This window comes from Scyliorhinus canicula, chromosome 23 (genome assembly GCF_902713615.1).
Source record: "Scyliorhinus canicula chromosome 23, sScyCan1.1, whole genome shotgun sequence".
NCBI classification, from domain to species: Eukaryota; Metazoa; Chordata; class Chondrichthyes; order Carcharhiniformes; family Scyliorhinidae; genus Scyliorhinus; species Scyliorhinus canicula.
This window is the reverse complement of record NC_052168.1, coordinates 17,518,999-17,546,669: the sequence shown is the minus strand read 5'-3', so window position 1 is coordinate 17,546,669 and position 27,671 is coordinate 17,518,999. Positions and strand designations below refer to the sequence as shown.

Below are 27,671 nucleotides of genomic sequence, written 5' to 3'. Positions count from 1 at the left end.
GTCAGCCAAAAGTCCCACATCTAACCTCCAGTGCGGGCATTGGTTACTGTCTTTACTAACCTGCAGGTCAACCCAGTGTGGAGCATGGTCTGAGATTTTGATCGCCGAGTACCCCGTGTCCACCACCCCTGCCAGTAAGGCCCTGCTCAAAATGAAGAAATCGATCTGGGAATACACTATGCACATGCAAGTAGAAGGAGAATTCCTTCACCCTCGGCCACCCAAATCTCCATGGATCCACACACCCCCCCCCCCCCTCCCCCCCATCTGCTCCATGAACCCCCCAGTTCCCTTGCCATTACTGGCACCCTGCCCGTTTTCGAGTTTGACCGGTCCAAGCCAGGGTCAATAACTTTGTTGAAGTCCCCTCCCATGACCAACCTGTGGGAGTCTTGGTCCAGTATGTCCCTCTGTCCCTTGGCCCAAGTCCCTCCCTCATCAGCAGAACATTTCCCCCCTCCCCACCCAGTAACAACACTCTGTAACCCAACCCCTTTGATAAACCGAACATATGCACCCCCCCCCCCCCCACTGCGCTTCTGTGAGCTCGCCCACCCAGCTAGCTTGGTGGCCCCCATCCCTGGCGCTGGATATTCTCCCACCTATTGTTCCCTCTCCCCCGCTCATACAAACATACTCCCAACATCAAACAATCCCCACACAATCGCCCAACAGAAAAACACCAAAATCTAAAGACCTCCATTCCCCAACAGTGCAAATTAAAACCTTAACTCACTCAGCTCTGCCACTGGTCCCAAATCAATACAGAAGGCATTGCAAACAGCTTCCACAAAACGAGAAACTTTTTTAAAGAACAGAGAAGCAAAAAGAAAAACAAAACACGACTGCTGCAGCAAAGTTCAAAAATTCTCAGTCCACCACCAGTCCTTTCCTTTTCATGAAGTCCAGTACGTCCTCAGGCGACTCGAAATAAAAGTGCTGTTCCTCGTAGATGACCCAGAGACAGGCCAGATACAACAGTCCGAACGTCACCTTTTTCTTGAAAAGGATCGACCTAATCTGGTTGAAGCCTGCTCTTCTCCGGGCCACCTCCACCCTCAGGTCTTGGTAGACCCGCAGGATACTATTGACCCACTTACAGCTCCGTGTCTGCTTGGCCCACTGTAGAATGCGCTCCTTATCCAAGTACCTGTGGAATCTCACCACCATTGCCCTCGGGGGTCTCCTGTTCACGGCTTCCTTGCGAGTGCTTTGTGAGACCTGTCCACCTCCAAGAATCGGGAGAATGCCCCATCCCCCAGCAGTTTCTCAAACATATCATCTACGATGTATGCCCCAGCGTCCGCTCCTTCGGACCCCTCTGGAAGCCCAACGATTCTCAAGTTCTGCCAGCAGGACCTATTCTCTAGGTCCTCCACCTTCTCCAGGAGCGTCTTCTGCTGGTCTCTCAGCCTCCCCACCTCCAACTCCACCGCAGTTTGATGTTCCTCCTGCTCAGCCAGTGCCTTCTCCACCTTCTGGATTGCTTAGCAAAGCCTTCCTGAATTGCTTGCATCAGCTGCTCCGTTGACCGCTGGGTCAACAAACCAGAGGTCTGATCCTGTGCCATGCTGTCTCCCGTTGCAGCTTCAGCCCAAGCCTTCTCTGTCTTTCCGTTTCTGCCTTTACAAGCACTTCTAGTCCTTCTCTCCATGCACCAATGTAGAATTCAGTACACAATTGCCTCTGTCTTCAGTTTTACAGTTCAAGTCCAGTAGAAAATCGGGGGAAAAGGTCCAAAAGTCCGACCCGAGCGAGAGCCACCAAATGTGCGACTTACTCCTTCATAGCCGTCACCGGAAGTCGTTCTGCTTCTTTCGAGCCTGCACGAGAGAGGGGAGATTGTCTGTTGTATTGCCTTTGGGTGATGTGTAGACCATAGCTGAAGAGTTGGAGATATATAGAGGCAGTGAGAGGTGGGTGTGTGATTGGCACATTAGTAGGTGTGAGATTGAGGTGGAGTACTTGGATGTTAGGCATGAATGCCGAGGGCTGGTGCTGGATGATTAACGTGGTGTGGTGCATTGAGTAGCATGAGACGCTGGTGTTGTAATGGGTATGAGATGTACCACCTGCCCTGTAATACTAATAATGCTGCTAGTGCATCCTACTGTTTGCTGCGTTTGCTGGCAATGTTGAGAAGGGAGAAACACTGGAGTTTCAGATACTTGCACAGAAATCTTTCAGATGATTTTGATGGACAAAGTTTGTCATAAATTGTAATCCCTATGCCCAAAGAACAGGACAGATGAATTTCATGCTCTCTTAATTGAATTTATTACAGAAAGGGGGCGGAATTCTCCGGGGGGTTGGAGAATCGCTGGGAGGGCGGCGTGAATCCCGCCCCTGCCATCTGCCGAATTCTCTGGCACCGGATATTCAGCGGGGGCAGGAATCGCGCCGGTCGACGGCCACTCGCAGCGACCCCCCCGGCGATTCTCCGGCCTGCAATGGGCCGAAGTCCTGCTGGTTCTTTGCCAGTCCCACCGACGTAGATTAGACTAGGTCCCTTACCGGCGGGAACCTGGCGGCGCGGGTGGGCTACGGGGTCCTGCGAGGGGCGTGGGGCGATCTGGCCCCGGGGGGTGCCCCCACGGTGGCCTGGCCCGCGATCGGTGCCCACTGATTGGTGGGCCTGTGCCGTGGGGGCACTCTTTCCCTATGCGTCGGCCGTGTCAGCCTCCGCAATGGCCAACGCGTAGGTGAACCCCGCTCTGCGCATGCGCGGGGATGACGTCAGCAGCTGCTGATGCTCCCGCGCATGCGCGGACTCGCGTCAGCCGGCAGAGTCCCTTCGGCCCCGGCTGGCGTGGTGCCAAAGGCCTTCCATGCCAGCCGGCGGGGCGCAAACCACTCCGGCGCCGGCCTAGCCCCGAAGGTGCAGAGGATTCCGCACCTTTGCGGCGGGCCGACGCCAGAGTGGTTTACGCCACTCTGTTCCGCCGGGATCCCCCGCCCCGCCGTGTACGGGAGAATCCCGCTCAGGATATTTTCTATTTACTGCAGGAAGTATTGCATTTACTGCAGGAACAATCTGTTACATTGTGGCAGTAATTCTTACATTTACTACAGGAACTTGTATTTACTGTAGGAACTATATTGAATTTACTGTAGGAAATATATCTTCTGCCTTTACTAAAGGAACCTAGACTTCATTCACTTCAGTAACCATTCCGTTTACTGCAGAAACCATTAATTAGATTTACTGTAGAATCAATCTTGATTGCATTCACTACAAGAAAATTTGCGCATTTTCGGCAGGCACTATTTTTCCTTTATTAGTAAAACTGTCTTGCATTATTTTAAAAGCAATGGACAGACATTGAATATACGTGATGTTCAGTTGTCAAAACTGTTTAATTCAATTACAAGTGGTGGCCTGCTCTAACTGCTGAGTTGTATTGTACTTCCCTTTACGCTGTTAATGCCAGGTCTCAGAAAAAAATATATTAAATTATATAAGTAGCAGAATATGCCTGGTAATAGTTTTGCCTGGTTTCAACTTGTGTAGGCCATACTCAACATTCTCAGGGATGAAAAAGACCACATCTGGAGACACTATGCAGAAGAAAGACGCCATCTCACTTTGCAAATGAACCACTTCCGGCTCATCTAAGTGACATTAATGATGATCATACTAAAGGTGACAATACAGATTGTCCTGCCCATGTGACACCAGGGAGGACGCTAGGCAGCAGAAATGGAAAGATGGGCAGGGGAATGATTCAAAAATCTGAACATATATTCTGTATACACCTTTTAAGTATTTTGGGTTAGATTTGAGAAATAATTTTTGAAAAGAATCCACCATTTGTGACCATCTAACTTTGACTGAGACATCTGTATGTTGAGCAAGATGTATAGTTGATCGTGTATCATCACTTATGACAACATATCTAGCATGATTTGTGTGCTACACTTTAAGTGAGACTAGAAAATAATATGTGCCATATTAACATTTATTTTGTTGCTTTGCAGCAAACTGTTGGGTGGTGGAATTGAAAGCATGGCAATCACTGAGGCATTTGGTGGTGAGTTCAACATAGGCACAATGGCCCTGGTATTAATGGAAAGGATGGAGTGGAGGCAGAAAACGGTGCAAAGAGTCGTGAATACTTTTCAAAAGGCCTGGATTTAAAGCACTTTGAGTCCTTCAGGATGTGGAAGACACTAAATGCAAATGTTTTCTTTTATCTTTGTAGTTAATTTCTGTTTTTATTTGCAGAATTTCGAACAGGGAAGACACAGCTGTCGCACACTTTCTGCAGTAAGTTCCCATATACAAAACATTAAAGTCTCTATGCCAGCACTTTATAAGATGAAAATATAAATTCTGGGTGGGGAATTAGATCATCTGTATCGTTGTTGTTATTCGAAGAAAACAGTGCAAATTAGGGACGTAAAAGTCCAGCAAAATTATGTTGCCAAGAATCAAGCTGTAATTTTTGTTTAGAAGACAAATTCTTTCAGTGGCAATGGAAGTAATATAATTCAGAATGCCAGTTAGTGAATGATATAACTGAACCAATCTTTACACACTTTTAGAAGCATTTATTTATTTTGCAGATTACAAGCAAGCACATTCTAACCTAACACCCACTGTTTAATACAATGTTCTATATTAATTGGCACAATTGAATACCCATATAATACCCACCACGTGCCCACAGTTAAACACAATTAATATACAGTCACCAATAATCAGCCATTGTGTAACTAGAAAAACTGAACATTGTACCCTGTACTTATTGTAGACTTATACTTGCACCAAATAGAATTATCTGGAGGAGTGTATTATGATAGTGGTTTCCTGAGCTGAAAAATACAAATGTAACAGCTGTGCCCTTTTCACCCTGGAATTGAGGTGAACTCGGGATTGGGAGCACCAAAATGAGGCAGGTTGATGAAAGTCTAGTGACCTCTGACCAGATCTGTACCAATTGATTTATCTCTTTCATTATAGTAACTGCTCAGCTTCCTGGACTTAGTGGATACAGTGGAGGAAAGGTGATCTTCATTGATACAGAGAACACCTTGTATCCTTTCCTTTGTTAGCTTTTTCCATTCCATGGCTTCTTCTGTTATGATTTCACATTCTATGTACACAGAGCCTGCACCTCCCCATCTCCTTCCTCTTAACCTTACTCCTACTTAGATCCAAACCTCAACAATGAGGTGCTTTGGAATGTTTTACTAGGTTAAAAACACAATAGGCTGGCATGCATGTACAGCAAGTAAATAGGAAAGTTAATAGAATGTTATAATTTACTGCAAGGAGATTTGAATACAAAAGTAGCGAGGCAATGCTTCAGTTATACAGGGCACACGTGTGACCACATCTGGCGTATTGTGTACAGTATTGGTCACTTTATTTAAGGAATGATGTGAATGCATTGGAAGCAATTCAGATAAGGTTTATCAGACTAACACCAGTAATGTGTTGTCTTATGAGGAAAGGTTGGAGAAGAGGTTAGGCTTGTATCTGCTGGAGTTTAGAAAAGTAAGAGACGACTTGATTGAAACATATGAGATCCTGAGGGGTCTTAACAGGGTGGATTTGGAGAGGATGTTTCCTCATATGGTAAAATGTAGAACTAGGGTCACTGTTTAAAAATAAGGGGCTGGATTCTCCGATTTTGAGACTAAGTGCTGATGCCAGTGTGACGACGAGTGGTGTGCTGTCATCACGGTTAACCAGTCTCATCCGGTTTAAATTGGACACTGGCGCATCTGCAAACCTCATATCACAGTCGGACCTCGACAGCATCCGTGACCAACCTAGTATTCTTCCACCAGCCTGCGAGCTCCTTGACTACAATGGTAATGCCAGTGGATCGTGTCAGCTAAGTGTATCTCACAAGGCAATCAAAGCGACGTTACGATTCAAGATCGTCCGGCCTGACAAGGCATACCTGCTCGGTGCTCTTGCATGCAAACTCCTAAATCTGGTCCAACGCGTCCATGCCATGTCCTCGACACCGGTGACTGCCTCGCCCAATGTAAATCTCCAGGCTGAGATAGACGACATTCTCACAACGTGTTTGATGGAATGGGCATGCTCCCATATCGTTACAAGATATTGCTAAAACCGATTGCCATCCCAGTCATCCATGCACCACGCCGGGTGCTGGCTCCTCTCAAGGATCGTCTGAAAATGCAGCTACGAGAGCTCCAAGACCAGGGTATCATCTCAAAGGTCACGGAACCAACAGACTGCGTCAGCTCCATGGTCTGCGTCAAGAAGCCCCCTGGTGAACTCTTCATTTGCATTGATCCCAAAAGACCTGAATCGCAACATCATGCGAGAGCACTACCCGATCCCAAAGCGTGAAGAGTTAACCTGTGAGATGGCTCATGCCAAATTCTTTACCAAGCTGGACGCCTCCCGTGGGTTCTGGCAGATATAGCTGGACGAGTCCAGTCGGAAGCTGTGCACGTTTAACACTCCGTTCGGCAGGTATTGCTACAACCGCATGCCTTTTGGTATAATTGGCTTCCGTAGTATTTCATCGCATAATGGAGCAAATGATGGAGGGCATCGAGGGGGTGCGAGTCTATGTGGACGACGTGATCATCTGGTCCACGACGCCGAGGATCACATCGCTCGCCTCAAACAAGTTTTCCAGGGGATTCATGAAAATGGCCTCCAGCTCAATAGGGCCAAATGCTCATTTGGTAGGTCCACTATCAAGTTTCTGGGTGACCACATTTCACAGCAGGGTGTGCAACCTGACACTGACAAGGTGCTGGCAATCAATGCCATGAAGACCCCAGAGGACAAAAAGGTGGTCCTCCGTTTCCTCGGGATGGTGAATTTTCTCGGGAAATTCATTCCCAACGTGTCACCCCACACCACGGCCCTACGGCATCTTGTAAAAAAAACGACAGTGTTCCAGTGGCTTCCCGCACATCAAGCGGAGTGGCTTGAGCTGAAGGCAAAGCTCACCACAGCCCCAGTACTGGCATTCTTTGACCCAACCAAGGATACCAAGATATCCACAGACGCAAGCCAGGACGGCATTGGGGCGGTGCTCCTCCAGCGAGACGACGCCTCTTCCTGGGCTCCAGTGGCATACGCCTCCAGGGCCATGACTCCGACCGAACAACAGCATGCCCAGATCGAAAAGGAGTGCTTGGTTCTCCTGACAGGAAATGTCAAGTTTCATGACCACGTATACGGCCTGCCAAAGTTCACGGTGGAAACAGACCACAGGCCTTTGTCCACATAATCCAGAATGATTTAAATGACATGACACCTTGGCTGCAGCAAATTCTTCTTCGTCTCCGCCGATATGACTTCGAACCCGTCTACACACCGGGTAAGGAGCTGATCGTCGAGGTTGCCCTATCCCGATCCGTCACCACGCCGTGTGAACAAGGCGACTTAATTCGCCACATTGAAGCACAGGTGCAGTTGAGTGCCAGCAACCTCCCAGCCAGTAATGAACGAGTTATCCAAATACGTGAAGAAACTGCCAAAGATCCCCTACTGTAGCGCGTGATGAAGCACCTCGCCCATGGCTGGCAAAAGGGGCAGTGTCCCCAGTTCTTCAACGTTAAGGACGAGCTGACGGTTGTTATGGGGATCCTTCATAAACTCGATAGAATCGTCATTCCCCAAAGCATGCAGAACATGGTGCTCAGACAGATCCATGAGGGTCACCTGGGGGTCGAGAAATGTCGACGCAGGACCCGTCAGGCAGTTTACATTGCCAACACGGTCCTCAACTGCACAACATGCCAGAAGTTTCAACCAGCTCAGCCCAAGGAAACGTTGCAATAGCACGAGATTGTGACCTCTCCGTGGTCCAAGGTGGGGATAGACCTCTTTCATGCAAATGGGCATGATTACGTGCTCCTGGTCGACTACTTCTCCAGCTACCCGGAAATGGTGAAACTGTCGGACCTCACGTCCAAGTCCGTCATCAAAGCCTGCAAAGAGACGTTTGCCAGGAATGGGATACCACTCACGGTAATGAGTGACAACGGTCCATATTTCTACAGCCAAGAGTGGTCCGACCTTGCACGATCCTACCACTTTAGTCATATCACATCCAGTCCCCATTACCCGCAATCAAACGGGAAGGCCGAGAAAGGGGTCCATATTGTCAAGCGGTTGCTGTGCAAGGCTGCAGACTCTGCCTCGGATTTCAACCTGGCGCTATTGGCATACAGGGCAACCCCTCTGTCAACTGGTTTGTCTCCGGCGCAGTAGCTCATTAACCGCAACCTGAGGACGACTGTTCCAGCCATCCATGTTCCAGACCTTGACCACCTCACGGTGCTGCAGAAAGTGCAGCGATCCAGGGACCAGCAAAAGATCACGTATGATGCTCATGCCATGGATCTGCTTGCGCTGGCTCCAGACGATGTTGTTCGCGTTCAGCTGCCTGAGGGAGGTTGGTCAGCCCCAACAATTGTCGTCAGACAGGCTGCTCGCAGGTCTTTCGTTGTCCAAATGGCTGATGGCTCCATTGTACGGCGCAACAAGAGGGTGCTGCGTAAAGTTCCCTGCCCATCACCCGACTGCACTTCTCCGCATGTCATCATGCCTCCTCCGGACGTCTTGCACCACGAGGCCACAGATCTGGCAGTGATCCCTACCTGTCCACAAGGCCACCGAGATGGCAGCCATTCCGCCTGTCCAGGTGCCGGTGTCTCCCCTCCACCTCTGAGGCGATCGACAAATATTTGTCGCCCACCATAAAGACTGAATCTTTAGACTTGTAAATTTTGTTCAGTTTGCCCTGTATCTGCACGATAGACACCTTCCCATGTACATATGTTCATTAATTCCCCACTGTACATAGTTATGCATGCATATACAGCCACGTTCCAAAATTTATTTTAAAAGGGGGAGATGTCATAATATGTATTTAATGAGATGCAGACAGGCAGTGATTGATGCACAGGATAATCAGTGAACTCACCTGACACAGAACAACCAATCACCAGACAGGACACCACCACTATAAAGCCCACAGGGCATTAAGACTCTCCCTCTCTCACAGGACATGGCTAAGGAGATAGTCACAGTGCAGAGGCCAATGAACATCATCACCATGTAATAGAGAGCTAGTCTGGTCAAGCCAGTAGGAGGCTATCAGTTAGGTTAATAAGAGTGTCAACCCACAGCAGATTTTGTACAGCAATCAGCAGGTTCAATAAAACAGTCTTGGACCATCTCCTGTGTCGGAAGCCTGTTTCTTGTTTCACTGCATCCAGTTGCAGTCGATGTTAGACCAACACAGATAACGCATCATGCATGGGTTTCCTCTGCGTTTTCCAGTTTCCTCCCACAAAGCCCGAAATACGTTCTGTTAGGTGAATTGGACATTCTGAATTTTCCCTCTGTGTACCCGAACAGGCGCCGGAATTTGGCGAGTAGAGGCTTTTCACAATAGCTTCATTGCAGTGTTAATATAAGCGAATTTGCGACAATAAACTTTATTTTATTATATTATATATTTTTTCACAATAAACACATGTTCACACTGTTCAAACCTGCCTCTGTGCTCTGTCTGATCGGGGTGGGGCGGTAAGTGCAGGTCAGTGAGAGTGGGGGGGTAGTAGACGAGTGATGGCCCCGTGCTCCCCACTCTTCCTCCCCAACCTGCCGCGACCGTCCCCAGCAGCTCCACCCCAGCGATTCGACAGGACCATGTGATGGACTGGCCAACTCGCATGCAGGGATCACCCAGGTGGAAGGTGCTACTGTGGGCATGAGTCAGACATTGTCAAACAATGTGGAGCACGGAGCTCATCGCAGAGCGGGTTGTCATCATCCTCCATCCCATGGATCAGACCCGCTGTCACTGCCAACCCAGTGCCCCCAGATATTGTGCCCAGGTATGTTAAGGGTGAAGGTATGCTGAAGGGTGTTAATGCGGGTGGTTTAGTGGTGTGGGAGGTGTAAAACGTGTTGGGACGAGGGCTTCTCGTGCGCGCTGGCCCTGGCGATGGTGTTGTAAGGCATCCCTTGCCTGGCCAGTGACTGTCCCGCTCATTGTCCCCCTCATTTATCCTCATCGTCTAACAAGGCCTGCCCTTCCTCTTCATCCTCCTCCAGCACATCGCCCCTCTGCTGAGCGATGTTGTGGGTGACCCTCCTAGCCTTGTACTGGAGGACCCCTCCAGAGCGGTCCAGGCACCTGAAGCCCATCTTCAGGACCCCAAAGCACCGCTCAACGATACCCTAGGTTTCTGTAAGAGCATCATTGTAGCGGTCTCCGCGTCGGTCTGTGGCCTCTGTATAGGCGTCATCAGCCATGTCCACAACAGGTAACCCCTGTCGCACAGCAGCCAGCCCACAGCCCAGCGCGGGGGGTGCCTTGAACATGTTGGGTATCACCGAGTGTGCGAAGATCAATGTGTCATGCACGCTGCCCGGGTATCAGCGCAGAGGTGCATAATGCACATCTGATGGTCACACGTTCATTGAATGGTAGCCCTTTTGGTTAGTGTACAGCGATAGGGTAACATGCAACCCATCGATCACCATCTTGACCCGGGGCATCCGGCGACGGAGTGAACCCTGCTGCCCAGGCATCCTGGTTGGCGCGGTCCACAGGATACTGAATGTACCGCTCTGCCTGGGCATATAGGGTATCAGCGATGGCGCGGATGCACATGTGTGCCGATGCCTATAAAATCCCGGACAGGGCTGGAACGATCCCGTTGCATAGAAGTCGAGGGCGACCTTCATCTTGACGGTCACTGAGAGCGGGTGTCGTCCCCCATAACCGCTGCGGTGCCAGGTGTGCCATCATTTGGCAGATGTGTCACACTCTCTGCTCATCTGCAGTCTCCGTCTCAATGCCCGGTCCGGAAGGTCCTCAAATGTCATGCGGCACTGGTGCACGCGGGGCCTCATCCGTCACCTCCTTGGCAACTCCTCCTCCTCCTCGTCCTTTAGGCGGACAGCCCTCCAGCCTGAGCGGCTGCCACCTGCCCCACTGCAGCCCATCCCTCTGCTGCAGCCACCACCTCCTCCCTGAGCGGCCTCTGCTCATACTGCCACAGGGATTCATGCAGAGCTGAGGCCATCGCCACGGCGGCCAGCATCGCAGGTTGGTGTCCGAAAGCCATTGTCTGCAGGGGTGAAAGGCACACAAGTTAGCATGGCGAGTACTCCTGTGCCCAACCAGGTGCCATGGGCTATACGGTGGCCCTGGTCGGCACTGCAGTCCACACCTACGCATGTCCCACGCAGCCAGCAAGGCCGGTATCAGGGCCAGCAGCCCGTAGTCACTCCAAGCCATTTCCTACCTCCTCTCTCTCTCTCTCGCTCAGCAGCCAGGTTCACAATTTTTAAAACCACAAGTGACCACGCCATCGGGAAATCGACCCATCCGAGGCACTGAATCACGGAGGCCCCGGAGCGTCAGGCGTCAGGCCTGCTAATGATATGCCTACTGTACTTTAAGGCCGTGCGGCGAGCGGCACATTTACACCATTTTGGAGGGGGGGGGGGGTGGAGAATCCCGATTTGGCATCAAACCGGTGTCCGCCGCGATTTTGGCATTGGTAGCTATTCTCCATTCAATCCCGTTTCATGATTTCAGTGTCAGCTAACGGAGAATCCAGCCCAAGGTGTCGCCCATTTACAACGGAGATGAGGCAATTTTTTTCCGATCGGAGGGTTGTGGGTTTGAATATTTTTATAGGCAGTGGTCGATATATTCTTGGTAAGCAACAAGGTGGGCGGGTTGCAGATCTGAGGTTACTATCAGATCAGCCATGGTCTTATTCAGTGGCGGAGCAGGCTCAAGGGCCTGAATGACCTCCTCCTGTTCCTTGTTCATATGTTTTCATATAATATAAATGCAGTAAAGATGCAGTTTCAGTTTTTGCCTGCAGATTGCAGAAATCTCATTTCATAGATAGTTTTTCACTATCAGAATATTCCTTTCAAATTGAAAGGTACACATATATTAACATAATTGTCAAATCTTCCACCTTGGTATTATCTATTATTAGTACATTGTGTTGAATTATCTATATGTTTTCTAATTTCCCATGTAAAGAGCTTTGAAGGTTTTTAAAGAACTGCATGAAAGGCTTCTGCTGATTAATGAGTGCAGCCTTGTGAAGTAGCTATCTCATGGTCCCACACCAGCTGCACATCTGGCTTTCCTTCAACACCCAATCTTATTGCTCTTTGGCAGTTGTCACCGTTGTTATATTACTCATTTGTCTTGCTGAGTTGTATTTAACTTGATGATAAACAGTCAAAGTCTTCCAGTTGATGACAATTTATTTATTGAATAACAAAATAATATACTTTGAAACCAAAAAGAAAATGTTGCAAAATCTCAGCAGGTCTGTAGGGAGAGAAAAGAGCTAACGTTTTGAGTTCAATGACTGTCAAAGCAATATACTTGTGAGTTATTTTACTTTAATACTTTGACTAGTAGGTAGAATTAACTAAGGTTAGACTAAATTAACAATGAATATAATACACTACACTCTGAGTTGGTCACATACACACAAAGAACCTAAAGAAAGAGCGGGAAACTCCTTATATAGTTCCTGTTAGTGTTGCCATCATCATCTGACTGTACATTAACAATCATTTATTTACATATACAGAGATAGGATTGCAATTTCAGTGAGATTGTAATTAAATTAAATCCAGTGGGTGCGATTTAACTCAATTAGAACAAAGTCCCATAGCGAGCGCATTTACCCGTGTGTTTCCCGGCACGTGCAGCGCTGAGACAACGCTATTAAACGGCACACAGGTTTAATAGGGAGCCTCAGCGGGAATGGCCGAGGATGCACATAGCACTGTTTTCTGCACTGAGGAGCTCGACTCGCCGTAACTCCTTAGTGTGGCTAGAGAACTGGACACCATTTTTAAAAATTTTTTTTTTTTTCTCCTTTTTCACATTTTTTCCCAAATTTACACCCACCAATAATAAACAATAATCAGCAACAAATATGTCAATCCCGATATCAATAACAATGATCCCATCTTCCCACCAAACACCAAACATTAGCCCGCATGTTTACATAAACAAATGACAAAAATGAATCAGGAATCACCCATAGTCACCCTTAATACACACAGACCCCTCCCCCCAACCCCCCTAATATTCGATGTTATCCAGTTCTTGAAAGTGCATAATGAATAATGTCCATGAATTGTAGAACCCCTCCATCCTTCCCCTCAGTTCAAACTTAACTTTCTCAAGAGTCAAGAATTTCAACAGGCCCTCCTGCCACTCCAGGACACAGGTGGAAAGGCTGCTCTCCATCCCAACAGGATCCGCCGAAACCCCCACCTCCCCCCCCCCCCCCCCCCCCCCCCCCCCCCCGCAACGCTCACACAGCACACACATCTTCTACTCCTTCAAAGAATCATCCTCGCCCTCGTGAGGTGTGCTCTGTATACCACCTTCAGCCCCAACCTCGCACACGAGGTGGAGGCATTTACTCTCCGGAGCACCTCACACCAGAACTCCTCCTCCATAACCTCTCCCAACTCTTCCTCCCACTTTGCTTTGATCCCTTCCAGTGGTGTCTTCTAATCTTCCAAAATAACTCCATAAACCGCTGACACTACCCCCTTCTCCAGTCCCCCTGTCGTCAGCACCTCCTCCAGCAATGTGGAGGCCGGTTCCACCGGGAAGCTCTGTATCTCCTTCCTGGCAAATTCTGAGCCTGCATGTATCTAAATACATCCCCCGCTCCAACCCATACTTCACTTCCAGCTCCTTCAGTCCTGCAAACCGTCCCCTAAGAAACAAATCGCCTTCTCCTCCCATTTTCGAAAATTTCCATCCCACCTCCCTGGCTCAAATCTGTGGTTCCCCCGAATCGGCATTTCCCTTGACCCTGCCCCCAACCCGGTGTTGGCGAAACTGCCTCCAAATTCTCAATGAAGCTATTATTACTGGACTCCTTGAGTATTTCCCCGGGGCTATCAGGAGCGGCGCTGTTGCTAGTGCTTTCAGTCCCGATCCCCTGCACAAACTCTCCTCCATTCTGACCCACTGGGAATCAAATGCTCTGACTCAGCTCCGCACTTTCTCCACATTCGCCGCCCAGTAGTAGTACATCAGGTTCGGAAGACCCAAACCCCCTGCCTGCCTTCCCCTCTGTAGCAGCACCTTTCTCATTCTGGCCACCTTCCCTCCCCATATGAACGAGGTAATCCTTTCCTCAATCTCTCTGAAAAAAGCCTTTGGCAGGAAAACCGGTAGGCATTGAAAAATAAACAGAAATCGCGGCAACACATTCATTTTAACCGCCTGGCCCCTACCTGCCAGTGACAGAGGGAGACCATCCCACCTTGCCAGATCAGCTTTCACTCTCCGCACCAAACTAGAGATGTTGTACTTGCGAAGCCCCCCCCCCCCACGCCCGGGCAACCTGCACCCCTGATACCTAAAGTGAGTCCCTGCCCTATGGAATGGCAGCCCCCCCACCCCCGGCTGAGACACCACAAAATACTCACTCGTCTAGATTCAGCTTGTACCCCGAGAAAGACCCAAATACTCGAAGCAGCTCCAATATTCCCCTGATCGACACACTCGGTTCCGACACGTATAACAAGTCATCGGCATGTAAGGACACCCTATGCTCTATCCCCGCCCCGCACTTTCCTTTCCATGCTTCCGAACTTCTTAATGCGATGGCCAACGGCTCAATCGCAAGTGCAAACAGCAGGGGGGTCATAGGACATCTCTGCCTTGTCCCACGGTGGAGAGAAAAGTATCTCGAGCTGATGTTGTTTGTGCGGACACTCACCCTCGGCTCCTTATAGAGTAGCTTTACCCAGTTCACAAATCTTGGTCCAATTCCAAACCGCTCAGAACTGCCATCAAGTACCCCCATTCTATCCGATCAAACGCCTTCTCAGTGTCCAATGCCACAACCACCTCTGTTTCCTTCCCCTCCCCCCCCTCCCCCAACGCACTATGGGAGGATCTCCGGGTCGCACCCCCACAACACCCGCGCAGGACACCCCTGCCCAATCGCCACCACTGCCAGCTTGGCACCTTCAGCCGCTTCGTGTACCCGATCGCATTGCACATGCATCGGGCCCCGGGAAGAGCGCACGAAAAGGCCGCTTTCGTCAATGTGGAGGGGCTGCATCCGGGAGATGGCCTGAACACTCTCCACCTCGTGGGACTGTGAATAGCGATTTTTAGAGTGCTCATGCTCAGTATACGTTTCAATCGCAACTGGCAGGGTCATGTGCTTGATTTTCAACAATTGCGCTCCTGATTTGTGCCTTGTAGATGATGGACATCCTTTGTCCTGCCACCTTTAAAGGTCGATGCACATATACCCCCAGGTCCCTTTGTTCCTGCACACTCTTTCGAACTGTGCCGTTAAGTCTAATAATTGCTGTAATTTGTCTATTTCTTAGAGCACTGTGCCATCTTCTGGGCATTTCAAGTACCTTAATGTAGTGTAATGGGAGTCGCAATACACAGAGAAGCTCAGTCACTATGCATTCTTGATGTGCCTGACAATTCTTACGGCATCTAATCTCAAAGTCATTTAACTTTATTCTGTCTGACGAGCCATGAATATTGTCTTGGAGATGGCAGTGACTGCCACTAATTGTATAGGCTCTGCAGGGCAGTGTGACTAACAAGAGTCCCCCTCCTCTGTCTAACTTTGTCCAGGAACACATCCACATGTGCATCAAAGAAGTTGAGCAACGGGTGCAGTGGTTAGCACTGCTGCGTCACGGCACTGAGGACCCGGGTTCGATCCCGGCCCCAGGACATGTCATAATATTCACACAATTATATGATGGTGCATAGACAGACATTTATTGACACACAGAACACAGCAGCCAATCACCAGACATGACACGGCCACTATAAAGCCAGAGGGCACTAGTTTTCCCGCTCTCTTGGAATGCAGCCTCTGAGACAGCCAGAACCTGTGAGCACCAACACGAACATCCACCATGTGGTAGTAAGATAGTCTGGTCAGGTTAGCCTCAGGGCTCCAGTCAACTCAGCATAGTGTCAACCCCCAGTTTAAGTGTGTTTAACAGTTGGTAGTTCAATAAAATAGAGTTGCATTTCTCCAAGTGTTGGAAGCCTGTCTCTCTCACTGCTATGGTAAATGCAGTCCTTGCAGACCCAGCATACCCAACACATCTTGGTACCAGGAGTGGGGTGTTAGAGGTTGACGGACCTACCTCGAGATAGTCTGCCTTTGACCAGCGATCAGCCATCCGGTAACATGGACAGCGTCCGCCCGCCGCTCCGCGTCGCCGGCAACCTCGGTGTCAACTGGAAGATTTTTAAGCAGAAGTTCCAGCTGTATCTCGAAGGCACCGACCTCGAAGCCGCATCGGATGCCAGAAAGATTGCTCTCTTCCTCTTTACAGCCAGGGACCACGCTATCCACATTTTTAACTCCCTCACCTTTGCTGAAGGTGAGGACAAGTCCAAGTTCAAAACAGTCCTGCTGAAGTTCGACAGCCACTGTGACATCGAAGTCAACGAGAGCTTTGAACACTAAGTGTTCCAGCAGAGGCTTCAGGTTAAGGATGAACCTTTTCAGTCCTTCTTAACCCATCTCCGTATCCTCGCGCAATCCTGTAACTACGGCTCCACTTCCGACTCCATGATCCGCGACCAGATCGTTTTCGGGCTCCACGCCGACCCCCTTCGCCATCAGCTCCTTAAAGTGAAGCAGCACACCCTCGCCATCGCCATCGAGACCCACGTCCTACATGAGCACACTACTAACCGGTCCTCCCATATTAAGGCAGCAGAGACGGCGCGGCAAGGACCCCACGATGCGGAGTGCGTGCAGGCCGTAAAACAGCTCCAGGGCCTGAGTCTGGATGAGGGCAGCCATTTCGCGCGCTTTTCCCAGGCTCCTGCGCATGCGCGCAACGACCGAGGGGACGGCGAGACCGAGGACCGAACTGCGCAGGTGCGCACATCGTTCAACCGCACCGCGCATGCACGGTGGCGCACGGAGCGTCCTGACGTCGGCGCCATGACGTGCACAACTGTGGCTCCTCCCACTTAAAGCGGTAATGTCCCGCGAAATCTCGACGCTGTCTCCAGTGTGGCAAGCTTGGACACTACGCAACCCTGTGCAGATCTGCTCAACGGCCCACCTCACATTGGTCCCAGCAGCAGCGCAGGAACATCCAGTCCGTGCAGCAACCCGTTACAGATTCCGACTATATGACATGGTTCCAGATCCCGACACCAAGGATCTCACATCCCAATTCAGGGTGGGCATCATCACCAAGCATACAATGCTTTCCTCAAAAAAGGCCAAGCCCCTCCCAGTGATGAGCACTGATCCGGACGACGAGTGGTGTGCCACCTTTACGGTCAACAAATCTCGCATACGTTTCAGGCTGGACACCGGTGCTTCAGCTAACCTCATTTCGCAGTCTGACCTGGATAACATCCACGTCAAGCCGAACATCCTTCCATCGGCCTGCCAGCTTGTCGACTACAATGGCAATGCCATTGCTGCCAGTGGCTCATGCCACCTTGTGGTATCACACCGTTCTTTAAGAGCCACCCTACACTTCGAAATTGTGGGGTCCAACAAAGCTTCCTTGCTCGGTGCTCAGGCCTGCAAGAACCTGAATCTCGTACAGCGGGTTCACTCCATGTCGCCCGCTGGGGCATCAGCCTCACCAGATGCCAATTTCCGCATCCAGTTAATTGACATCATTGCACGATACCACGGCGTCTTCGAGGGTATGGGCACACTCCCCTACACGTACAAGATTCTTTTGAAACTGAATGCCACACCTGTGGTTCATGCACTCCGTCGGGTGCCGGCGCCCCTTAAGGACCGCTTCAAGCAGCAGCTGCAAGACCTCCAGGACCGGGGCGTCATTTCTAAGGTTACGGAACCCATGGACTGGGTTAGCTCCATGGTTTGTGTCAAAAAACAGTCAGGGGAACTGCGCATTTGTATCGACCCCATAGATTTGAACCGTAACATCATGAGGGAACACTACCCTATCCCAAAGCGTGAAGAGCTCACCTGCGAAATGGCTCGCGCCAAATTTTTCACAAAGCTGGATGCCTCCAACGGGTTTTAGCAGATAAAACTTGACGGAAGCTCTGCACTTTTAACACCCCGTTTGGCCAGTATTCTTACAACCGGATGCCCTTTGGTATCATCTCCGCCTCAGAGGTGTTCCACCGAATAATGGAGCAAATGATGGAGGGCATCGAGGGGGTGCGGGTGTACGTCGATGACATTAGTGTCTGGTCCACGAGTCCGCAGGAACACATCGATCGCCTCAAGCGAGTGTTCCAGAGGATCCACGAGCATGGCCTCCGACTCAACAGAGCCAAATGCTCGTTCAGTCAAGCAGAAATAAAGTTCCTCAGCGACCATATTTTGCAGTTCGGTGTACAGCCAGGTGCAGTTAAGGTGTCGGCAATCAATGCTATGAAGACACCGGAGGACAAGAAGGCGGTCCTCCGCTTCCTGGGGATGGTCAACTTCCTTGGGAAGTTTATCCCCAACCTTGCATCTCACACCACAGCTCTCCGCAATCTTGTAAAGAAAACCACCGACTTCCAGTGGCTCCCCGCTCATTAACGAGCGAAACTCACCAAGGCCCCGGTACTGGCATTCTTCGACCCTGCCAAGGAGACAAAGATCTCCAGTGATGCGAGCCAATCTGACATTGGGGCGGTACTCCTCCAGCGCGACGAATCCTCCTCCTGGGCCCCAGTCGCGTATGCATCTAGAGCCATGACACCTACTGAGCAGCGTTATGCTCAAATCGAGAAAGAGTGCCTGGGCCTCCTCACAGGGATTGATAAATTCCATGACTACGTGTATGGACTCCTCAAATTTACGGTCGAAACGGACCACAGGCCATTGGTTCACCATGAGAAGGACTTCAATGATATGACGCCACGCCTCCAACGCATCCTCCTCAGGGGCAGCAGGGTAGCATGGTGGTTAGCATAAATGCTTCACAGCTCCAGGGTCCCAGGTTCGATTCCCGGCTGGGTCACTGTCTGTGTGGAGTCTGCACGTCCTCCCCCTGTGTGCGTGGGTTTCCTCCGGGTGCTCCGGTTTCCTCCCACAGTCCAAAGATGTGCGGGTTAGGTGGATTGGCCATGCTAAATTGCCCGTAGTGTCCTAATAAAAAAGTAAGGTTAAGGGGGGGTTGTTGGGTTACGGGTATAGGGTGGATACGTGGGTTTGAGTAGGGTGATCATGGCTCGGCACAACATTGAGGGCTGAAGGGCCTGTTCTGTGCTGTACTGTTCTAAACTCAAATGCTATGATTTCGAACTGGTCTACACCCCGGGCAAGGAGCTCATTGTGGCCTATGCACTCTCTCACTCTATCACCACGCCGTGCGAGCAGTCGGACTTCGTCTGCCAGATCGATGCCCATGTTGAGTTCTGCGCATTCAACTTTCCGGTCACTGACGAAAGGGCCGTCCAGATTCGTCATGAAACGGCCAGGAATCCTCTACTCCAATGGGTCATGCGCCATCGCACAGACGGGTGGCAAAAGGGCCAGTGCCCACAGTTGTACAATGTAAAAGACGATCTGGAAGTGGTCGATGGCATACTGATGAAATTGGATCGGATCGTCATACCACAAAGTATGCGAGAGCTCGTCCTTGGCCAGCTCCACGAGGGTCACCTGGGGGTGGAAAAGTGTCGCCGGCGAGGCAGAGAGGCAGTGTACTGGCCTGGCATCAATCAGGACATCGCCAACACTGTCCTCAATTGCCCAACGTGCCAACGGTTCCAGCCAGCTCAGCTGAAAGAGACTTTGCAGCCACATGAGCTGGTATCGTCCCCATGGACCAAGGTTGGTATTGCTCTCTTCCACGCAAAAGGCCGGGACTATGTCCTCATTGTGGATTATTTTTCTAACTACCCCGAGGTGGTCAGACTGCATGACCTCACATCAGCAACAGTCATCAGGACGTGCAAAGAGACCTTTGCCCGTCATGGCATTCCACTCACGGTCATGACTGATAATGGCCTGTGTTTCTTCAGTCAGGAGTGGACCGATTTTGCCCGACGGTACAATTTCACCTTGAGCCCCAGTCAAATGTGAATCCTGAAAAGGGGGTACACATGTGTAAAACGGCTGATTCGGGTTCAGATTTTAACCTAGCACTGCTAGCCTACAGGGCGACTCCCTTGTCCGCTGGCCTGTCCCCAGCACAACTGCTAATGAACCGCACACTACGGACGACGGTGCCTGCAATCCGCATCCCGGACCTTGACAATTTTCCGGTCCTGCAAAGAATGCAACTGTCTCGGGCCCAATGCAAGTCGGCGTATGACACCCACGCCACGGATCTCCCTGCTCTCGACCCTGCTGACCAGGTTCGTGTTCAGCTACCTGACGGTGGCTGGTCTACCACAGCTGTGGTGGTCAAGCAAGTGGCCCCCAGATCATTTCTAGTTCGCATGAATGATGGCCCTTTTCTTCGGCGTAATAGGCGGGCACTGCGGCTGCTTCCACGCTCGCCACCTGAACGTGATACCTCGCCTCGCCTGATGTTTCCTCAGGACACACCCTTCCAAGAGGTCACCGATCTGCCTCTTCTTTTGCCACCCTCTACAGTCGATGCAGCTCCACCCATTCTAGCACAGGCGGCCCCTGACCCACCCTTGAGGCGGTCAAGCAGAATTCATCGCCAGCCACAGAGACTGAATTTATAGACTGAATGGTTTGTTTCCTTGTTCTTCTTTTACTCGCCTGTACATATTGTTCTTTCTAATTTGTTATATGCGCTCCATCTGCACTAGACACCTTCCCATGTAAATATGTTCACGTTTTTTGTACGTAGTCAGGCACATTCACATACTCACTATTTATTGACATATACACATTTTTGAAAAGGGGGAAGATGTCATAATATACACACAAGTATATGATGGTGCACAGACAGACATTGATTGACACACAGAACACAGCAGCCAATCACCAAACAGGACACGGCCGCTATAAAGCCAGAGGGCACTAGTTTTCCCGCTCTCTTGGGATGCAGCCTCTGAGACAGCCAGAGCCTGCGAGCAACAACACGAACATCCACCATGTGGTAGTAAGATAGTCTGGTCAGGTTAGCCTCAGGTCTCCAGTCAACTCAGCATAGTCAACCCACAGTTAAAGTATGTTTAACAGTTGGTAGTTCAATAAAATAGAGTTGCATTTCTCCAAGTGTTGGAAACCTGTCTCTCTTACTGCTATGGTAAACGCAGCATACCCAACACATCAGGACACTGTCCGTGTGGAGTTTGCATATTTTCCCCGTGTTTGCCTGGGTCTCACCCCCACAACCCAAAGATGTGCATGGTAGGTGGATTGGCCATGCTATATTGCCCCCTAATTGGAAAAAAAATAATTAGGTATTCTACATTTATTTTTTTAAAAGTTGAGCATTCTGTTCTCTTGCAGATAGAACATAGAACAGCACAGAACAGGCCCTTCGGCCCTCAATGTTGTGCCGAGCCATGATCACCCTACTCAAACCCACGTATCCACCCTATACCTGTAACCCAACAACCCCCCCTTAACCTTACTTTTATTAGGACACTACGGGCAATTTAGCATGGCCAATCCACCTAACCCGCACATCTTTGGACTGTGGGAGGAAACCGGAGCACCCGGAGGAAACCCACGCACACAGGGGGAGGACGTGCAGACTCCACACAGACAGTGACCCAGCCGGGAATCGAACCTGGGACCCTGGAGCTGTGAAGCATTTATGCTAACCACCATGCTACCCTGCTGCCCCTAATGTCACAGATGTCACAGATAATTTGTAATGACACTCTTCTCCCAGTTCATTTGTGTTGACTGCCAGTTGCTTTAAACTGCTGAAGGATCTTTAATCCTGCAGTGGCATACTAGTTCTTGCCCACAACAGGCAAACTCTGAATCAGCAATATCCCTGACACCTGAAACTTGCCTTTAATATTTAAATGAGGTTGACTACAAGGTATCCAAGGTATCGGACAGCTGCATAACATATTCTGCCCAGGATTTCACCCACATAGATCATCTCGGCTATTCTAATTGTATAATATGCAATAAGTCCCTGTTATTGTCAGTGTGTGTCTGTGAAATTTTAAAAATAGTGCGAATATAATAACTCCATGTTGTCTTGTGTGTCAGTTTTTATAGTATCAATCTGTGTGTGTCTGGTATTGCTGTTATTTAAATGATTAAATCCTGTGAAATCTATTAAGTGGATGTGTTTTCTGTGTGATACTATCTTGATGTCCAGTTTGATATCTCAAAATCCTTAACCTCCTTTAGCCGGCCAGAAAGACTGCGAGGGATTGCTGATCGCTTTCAAGTGGATCCAGACGCAGTACTAGATAATGTGCTGTACGCACGTGCTTATACCAGTAAGAACACATTTATCAATTTCTGCTGCAATGAGATATGTGGAATGTTTTTGAGCTGTGCAATATTGTTTTTTTTAAAGTTTTTTTTTAAAACTTTAAAGTGCCCAATTCTTTTTTTCCAATTAAGGGGCCATTTAGCGTGGCAAATCCACTTACCCTTGGGTTGTGGGGGTGAGACCCACGCAGACGCGGGAGGAATGTGCAAACTCCACACGGACAGTGACCTGGGACCGGGATCGCATCCGGGGCGGGATTCTCCGACCCCCACCCCCCGGGTCGGAGAATCGCCCGGGGCCGGCGTCAATCCCACCCCCGCCATGACCCGAATTCTCTGCCACCCGAGATTCGGCGGGGGTGGGAATCGCGCTGCGCCGGTCGGCGTGCCCCCTGTGGCGATTCTCCGGCCCGCGATGGGCCGAAGTCCCGCCGCTGACAAGCCTCTCCCGCTGGCGTGGATTAAACCACCTACTTGACCGGCGGGATTGGCGGCGCGGGCGGGCGCCGGAGTCCTGAAGGGGGCGCGGGGCGATCTGACCCCAGGGTGTGCCCCCACGGTGGCCTGGCCCGCGATCGGGGCCCACCGATCGGCGGGCGGGCCTGTGCCGTGGGGGCACTCTTTATATTCCGCCTTTGCCATGGTCTGGGATGACGTCAGCAGCCGCTGACGCTGCAGTGCATGCGCGGACGTACGCCGGCCGGCAAAGTCTTTTCGGGCCACTCCGGCGCGGGCCTAGTCCCTCAATGTGAGGGCTTGGCCCCTAAAGGTGCGGAGACTTCTGCACCTTTGGGGCGGCCCGACGCCGGAGTGGTTCACGCCACTCCAACACGTCGGGACCCCCCCCCGCCCAGCCGGGTAGGGGAGAATCCCGGCCCGGGTCTTCGGCACCGTGAGGCAGCAGTGCTAACCACTGTGCCACCGTGCCGCCACTTTTTAAAGTATTTTATTAAGGTTTAACATTTTAACAAACAATGCAACAAAATTACAAAAATGATACATCGCAATAAGCAAAGTAAAAAGTGCTCAACATACATAAATACAGAGGGAGGAAAGGAGATGTACATTATCACAGATTATCATAGAATTTACAGTGCAGAAGGAGGCCATTCGGCCCATCGAGTCTGCACCGGCTCTTGGAAAGAGCACCCTACCCAAAGTCAACACCTCCACCCTATCCCCATAACCCAGTAACCCCACCCAGCACTAAGGGCAATTCTGGACACTAAGGACAATTTATCATGGCGAATCCACCTAACCTGCACATCTTTGGACTGGGAAGAAACCGGAGCACCCGGAGGAAACCCACGCACACACGGGGAGGATGTGCAGACTCCGCACAGACAGTGACCCAAGCTGCAATCGAACCTGGGACCCTGTAGCTGTGAAGCAATTGTGCTATCCACAATGTTACCGTGCTGCCCAACTGGCTCGATACAATCATTAGACATGGCTAGGTACCTGTCAGAGATCAAGGGAGAAACCGGAAGAGGCCATGAAAACATGTCAAAATGGTACGTACGTTCCCATACCACATCTGCTCGTTATTACCGTGAGAGTTCAGGTTAAATTTTCTGCGCCCTTTTCGGGGTTAACATAGAACAGTACAGCACAGAACAGGCCCTTCGGCCCTCAATGTTGTGCCGAGCAATGATCACCCTACTCAAACCCACGTATCCACCTTATACCCGTAACCCAACAACCCCCCCCTTAACCTTACTTTTAAGGACACTATGGGCAATTTAGCATGGCCAATCCACCTAACCCGCACATCTTTGGACTGTGGGAGGAAACCGGAGCACCCGGAGGAAACCCACGCACACACGGGGAGGACGTGCAGACTTCGCACAGACAGTGACCCAGCCGGGAATCGAACCTGGGACCCTGGAGCTGTGAAGCATTTATGCTAACCACCATGCTACCCTGCTGCCCCTAAAGATGAAATGAAAATTGCTTATTGTCACGAGTAGGCTTCAATGAAGTTACTGTGAAAAGCCCCTAGTCGCCACATTCCGGTGCCTGTTCGGGGAGGCTGGTACGGGAATTGAACCGTGCTGCTGGCCTGCCTTGGTCTGCTTTAAAAGCCAGCGATTTAACCCAGTGTGCTAAACCAGCCCCTATTGGTTGCACCAATATACATCTCCCTCAACTCTAGCAGCACCAAATGGACCATTGACACACCACAGCCTCGTCTCCTCGGACACTAGCCCGTCTGCACCCAGGCAGGAACCAGTCACGGAGTCTTTGTACCTACCCTTACAAAATAAACACAACAAACTTGACCCCAATTTGAGGCCCAGTACAGAACCAACATCATTCCATATATTTGTACAGAGAGGATCAACAACAACAGTATGTTTGGATTATGAGCAAGCCTTCAGGTCTCCCGAGAAAGAAAAAAAGAGGAGGAAGAACTAGAACTACCAGAAATAATCCACAGGATAACAAAGGATCAAGACCCAAATCTGGTTCCATATTTCCCTGGAGCATGCCAAGCACTCACCAAGAGAACTGCTCATTCAAACAAGAAAGCGTCCCACCGCCCCAGGGGGGGCAACAGGATATCAACCAAAGTACAGGATTTGGCTCAATCTCAGGCCCCCGTGCACTGAAGAAGCAAAACCCAGCAATAATATTGTTTTAAGATACAAGAAAGCTTTATTTGATGTCCCATGTTGGTCTCCTTTTTAGTAGGTTGCATCATTGGAACAGATGCAAAGCGGATGGAGGAACTGGGAGAATAGAATCCTCATAAGGTATAGGATGTGAGGAACTGTAACCTTTTTTTTCTTAAAATTGAGAGTGCCCAATTAATTTTTTTTCCAATTAAGGGGCAATTTAGCGTGGCAAATCCACCTACCTTGTACATCTTTGGGTTGTGGTGTAAGACTCACGCAGACACGGGGAGAATGTGCAAACTCCACACGGACAGTGACCCAGAGCCGGAATCGAACCTAGGACCTTGGCGCCGTGAGACAGCAGTGCTAAACACTGCGCCACCGTGGTGCCGTGCAACCTTTAATCAAAATTTCTACCTCTCTTCCTTTCCTTTTCTTCCTTCCCTACCATTCCCTTCCTCCCAGGAATATTAAGAATCCAATTGTCCAATTGTTCTTACATTTGAGCCGGGTCTGTTATTGTCACTACACCAAATTCTCACATGGCTGCTTCCACCAGCAGCTCACAAACTTTATTAATCACAATCTTTCTCACTATTCTGTTCACTTGTTTCTACTTGTTAATATTACACATTGGTGACCAACCTTCTGCTGAATTAGTTTGTACCCTCCCCCACAGCAGTGGTTAACTTGTCTGTGAAGGTATTGCTCCCAACTTTGTAAGGTGTAACCTGTCTATTTTGAACAGCTCCCTCCTACCTCAGAGGCCGTCTCAATGTCCATGAATCTAAAGCTTTTATTCCTGCATCATGTCTCGAGCCATGAACTTGCCAAATCCTGCAATTCTATTTTGGCTATTGTGTGACACTGGGTGTAATTCAGAGATGACCAACTTTGAGATCTTTCATTTTAACTTCCTCCCTGCCTTCTTAAACTCTGACTGAAAGACCTCAACCGTCATCCTCTGTACATCGTTGCTGTGTACCCTTATCATGATGCGCAATACCCTGGAACCATGTAGGACTCATGTTGGCAGTCATGTCTGATTTTCCCAATTGCTACTACATTACTGTTCTTTGCTGTAGCACCGCCCCGACCCCAGCAGCAGCGGGACCGAACAACCGGAAAACCCCACTCTCTGTTTTTCTCTCTCTGCAGGTGCTGCCTAACCTACTGAGTATTTACAGCATTTTCTGTTTTCTGACATGTACCTTTGTCTACAGTAAAGAGATCTATAGGATTTGCTACCCCGTGCACAGTGATTGACTCCTATCCTATGCTAATAGGTATTGTCCTTGCTTTGTAAAGTGCCTCTGAAGATGGCACCAGGGAAGAGCAAGGTCAAGCCCATCACATAAGCGCTCCAGGATCTGCTAGCACAAGACCAGATATATCAATTTCAGGGGAATCTGGCCTTGAGGGGGTTTCTGGTGAAGCAACAAATACCAGTAAGATGGAGTAGGTGGATTAGGACAAAGAGATCAATGCTTCAAATGTGGAATTTGGTAACGGAGTTAATATTTAGAAGAAATCTTCAGATCAAGGAATAAACCACTATTTTGCACCTCTTGACAAAACCTATGCAGACTTACATTGATTCACCAGGGCATTCAGCGCCCATATGGCATTTTTCAATGATATCAGTGAAGAAAGCCACATGGGTGCTAGAAGCAGTGAATGAGGTTCTCCCCCTATTTGATAGTGGGAGATTCATTTCACAATTTCTCATCCTTGTTTTCAGATTCCACCATGGCCTCGCTCCTCCCCAACTCTGTAATCTCCAGCTCTGCAGCCCCTAACCTCTCCCTGTCAACGTTTCTTTTCCCTTGGATGTTCTGTAAACCTATCCAATTTGATCAAGTCAGCCTTAATATCGCCATATGTGGCGCAGGTTAAATATCATTTACATTAAAGATATTTTTACATTAAAAGTGCTTCATAAATGCAGGTTGTTGTTGAGACAGGTTGGCTCAGGTTTTGTTTTCTGAATGTGAATGAAATTTTGACTCATCTAGTTCTTGTTTGAGTCAGTGGAGACTTTGGAGTGGTAAACTCCATGGCTTGTCGTAATGCACTCTTTGTAAACCAGAAGCACCTGTACAGGTATGGGAGGAGTGTGAGTGGAGACCTTCTGCTTGACCAATGCCAGCAGCACACATAATGACATTCCAGACCCTCAATATAATTTTTTATACATTGAGTGGAAGTTCACGGGCAAGGATGTGCAGTTTCCCAATTTCAACCCCAGCACTTAATAGCATCATCAAATTAGACAACCAAGACAGAGCAACAGGATGGGTGTGGAACAAAGGTGGAGTCTAGTATGGCAGAAGTGGAATATAGGGTGGAATTGTGCACTCTTTCTCAGGGCAAGTTTTGTGGTAGAGGTATTTGATTGGGCAGGAGGGTGGGGGGGGGGGGGGGGGGGGGGGGGGGTAGGGTCCTTACCACCTCCACCCCAATTAAGTCTGCCGCAGGACAGCCTGTGAATGACTTTCCCATCCCACTGCCTGTTGAGGCATGGTTGGGAAGATGGAATGAGTAATGTCAGACAATTGAGAGATTGAGGAATGATAAAGGCATTATAGAGATCGATGAGGTACAGTTGTAGTTAATGTTACTTGTGATTAACAAACACATTTTCGGAATTCTGAGAGCTTTCCATGCCATCTTGTTCAGTGAAAGTGATTCTAGATG

The 27,671-nt window shown here is 49.7% G+C and overlaps 1 protein-coding gene across 2 annotated transcripts in view; it reads left to right on the top strand.

Annotated features, from left to right (window-relative positions):
* The window catches only part of dmc1 (DNA meiotic recombinase 1), a 100,830-nt gene that overhangs the window by 47,622 nt on the left and 25,537 nt on the right, over positions 1 to 27,671 (top strand). For both annotated transcript variants that reach the window (XM_038783852.1, XM_038783851.1), the window contains 4 exons: positions 3,979 to 4,031; positions 4,226 to 4,267; positions 4,964 to 5,036; positions 22,270 to 22,361. In XM_038783852.1, the coding sequence (XP_038639780.1) occupies positions 3,979 to 4,031; positions 4,226 to 4,267; positions 4,964 to 5,036; positions 22,270 to 22,361 (260 nt within the window). The remainder of the gene's footprint in view (positions 1 to 3,978; positions 4,032 to 4,225; positions 4,268 to 4,963; positions 5,037 to 22,269; positions 22,362 to 27,671) is intronic.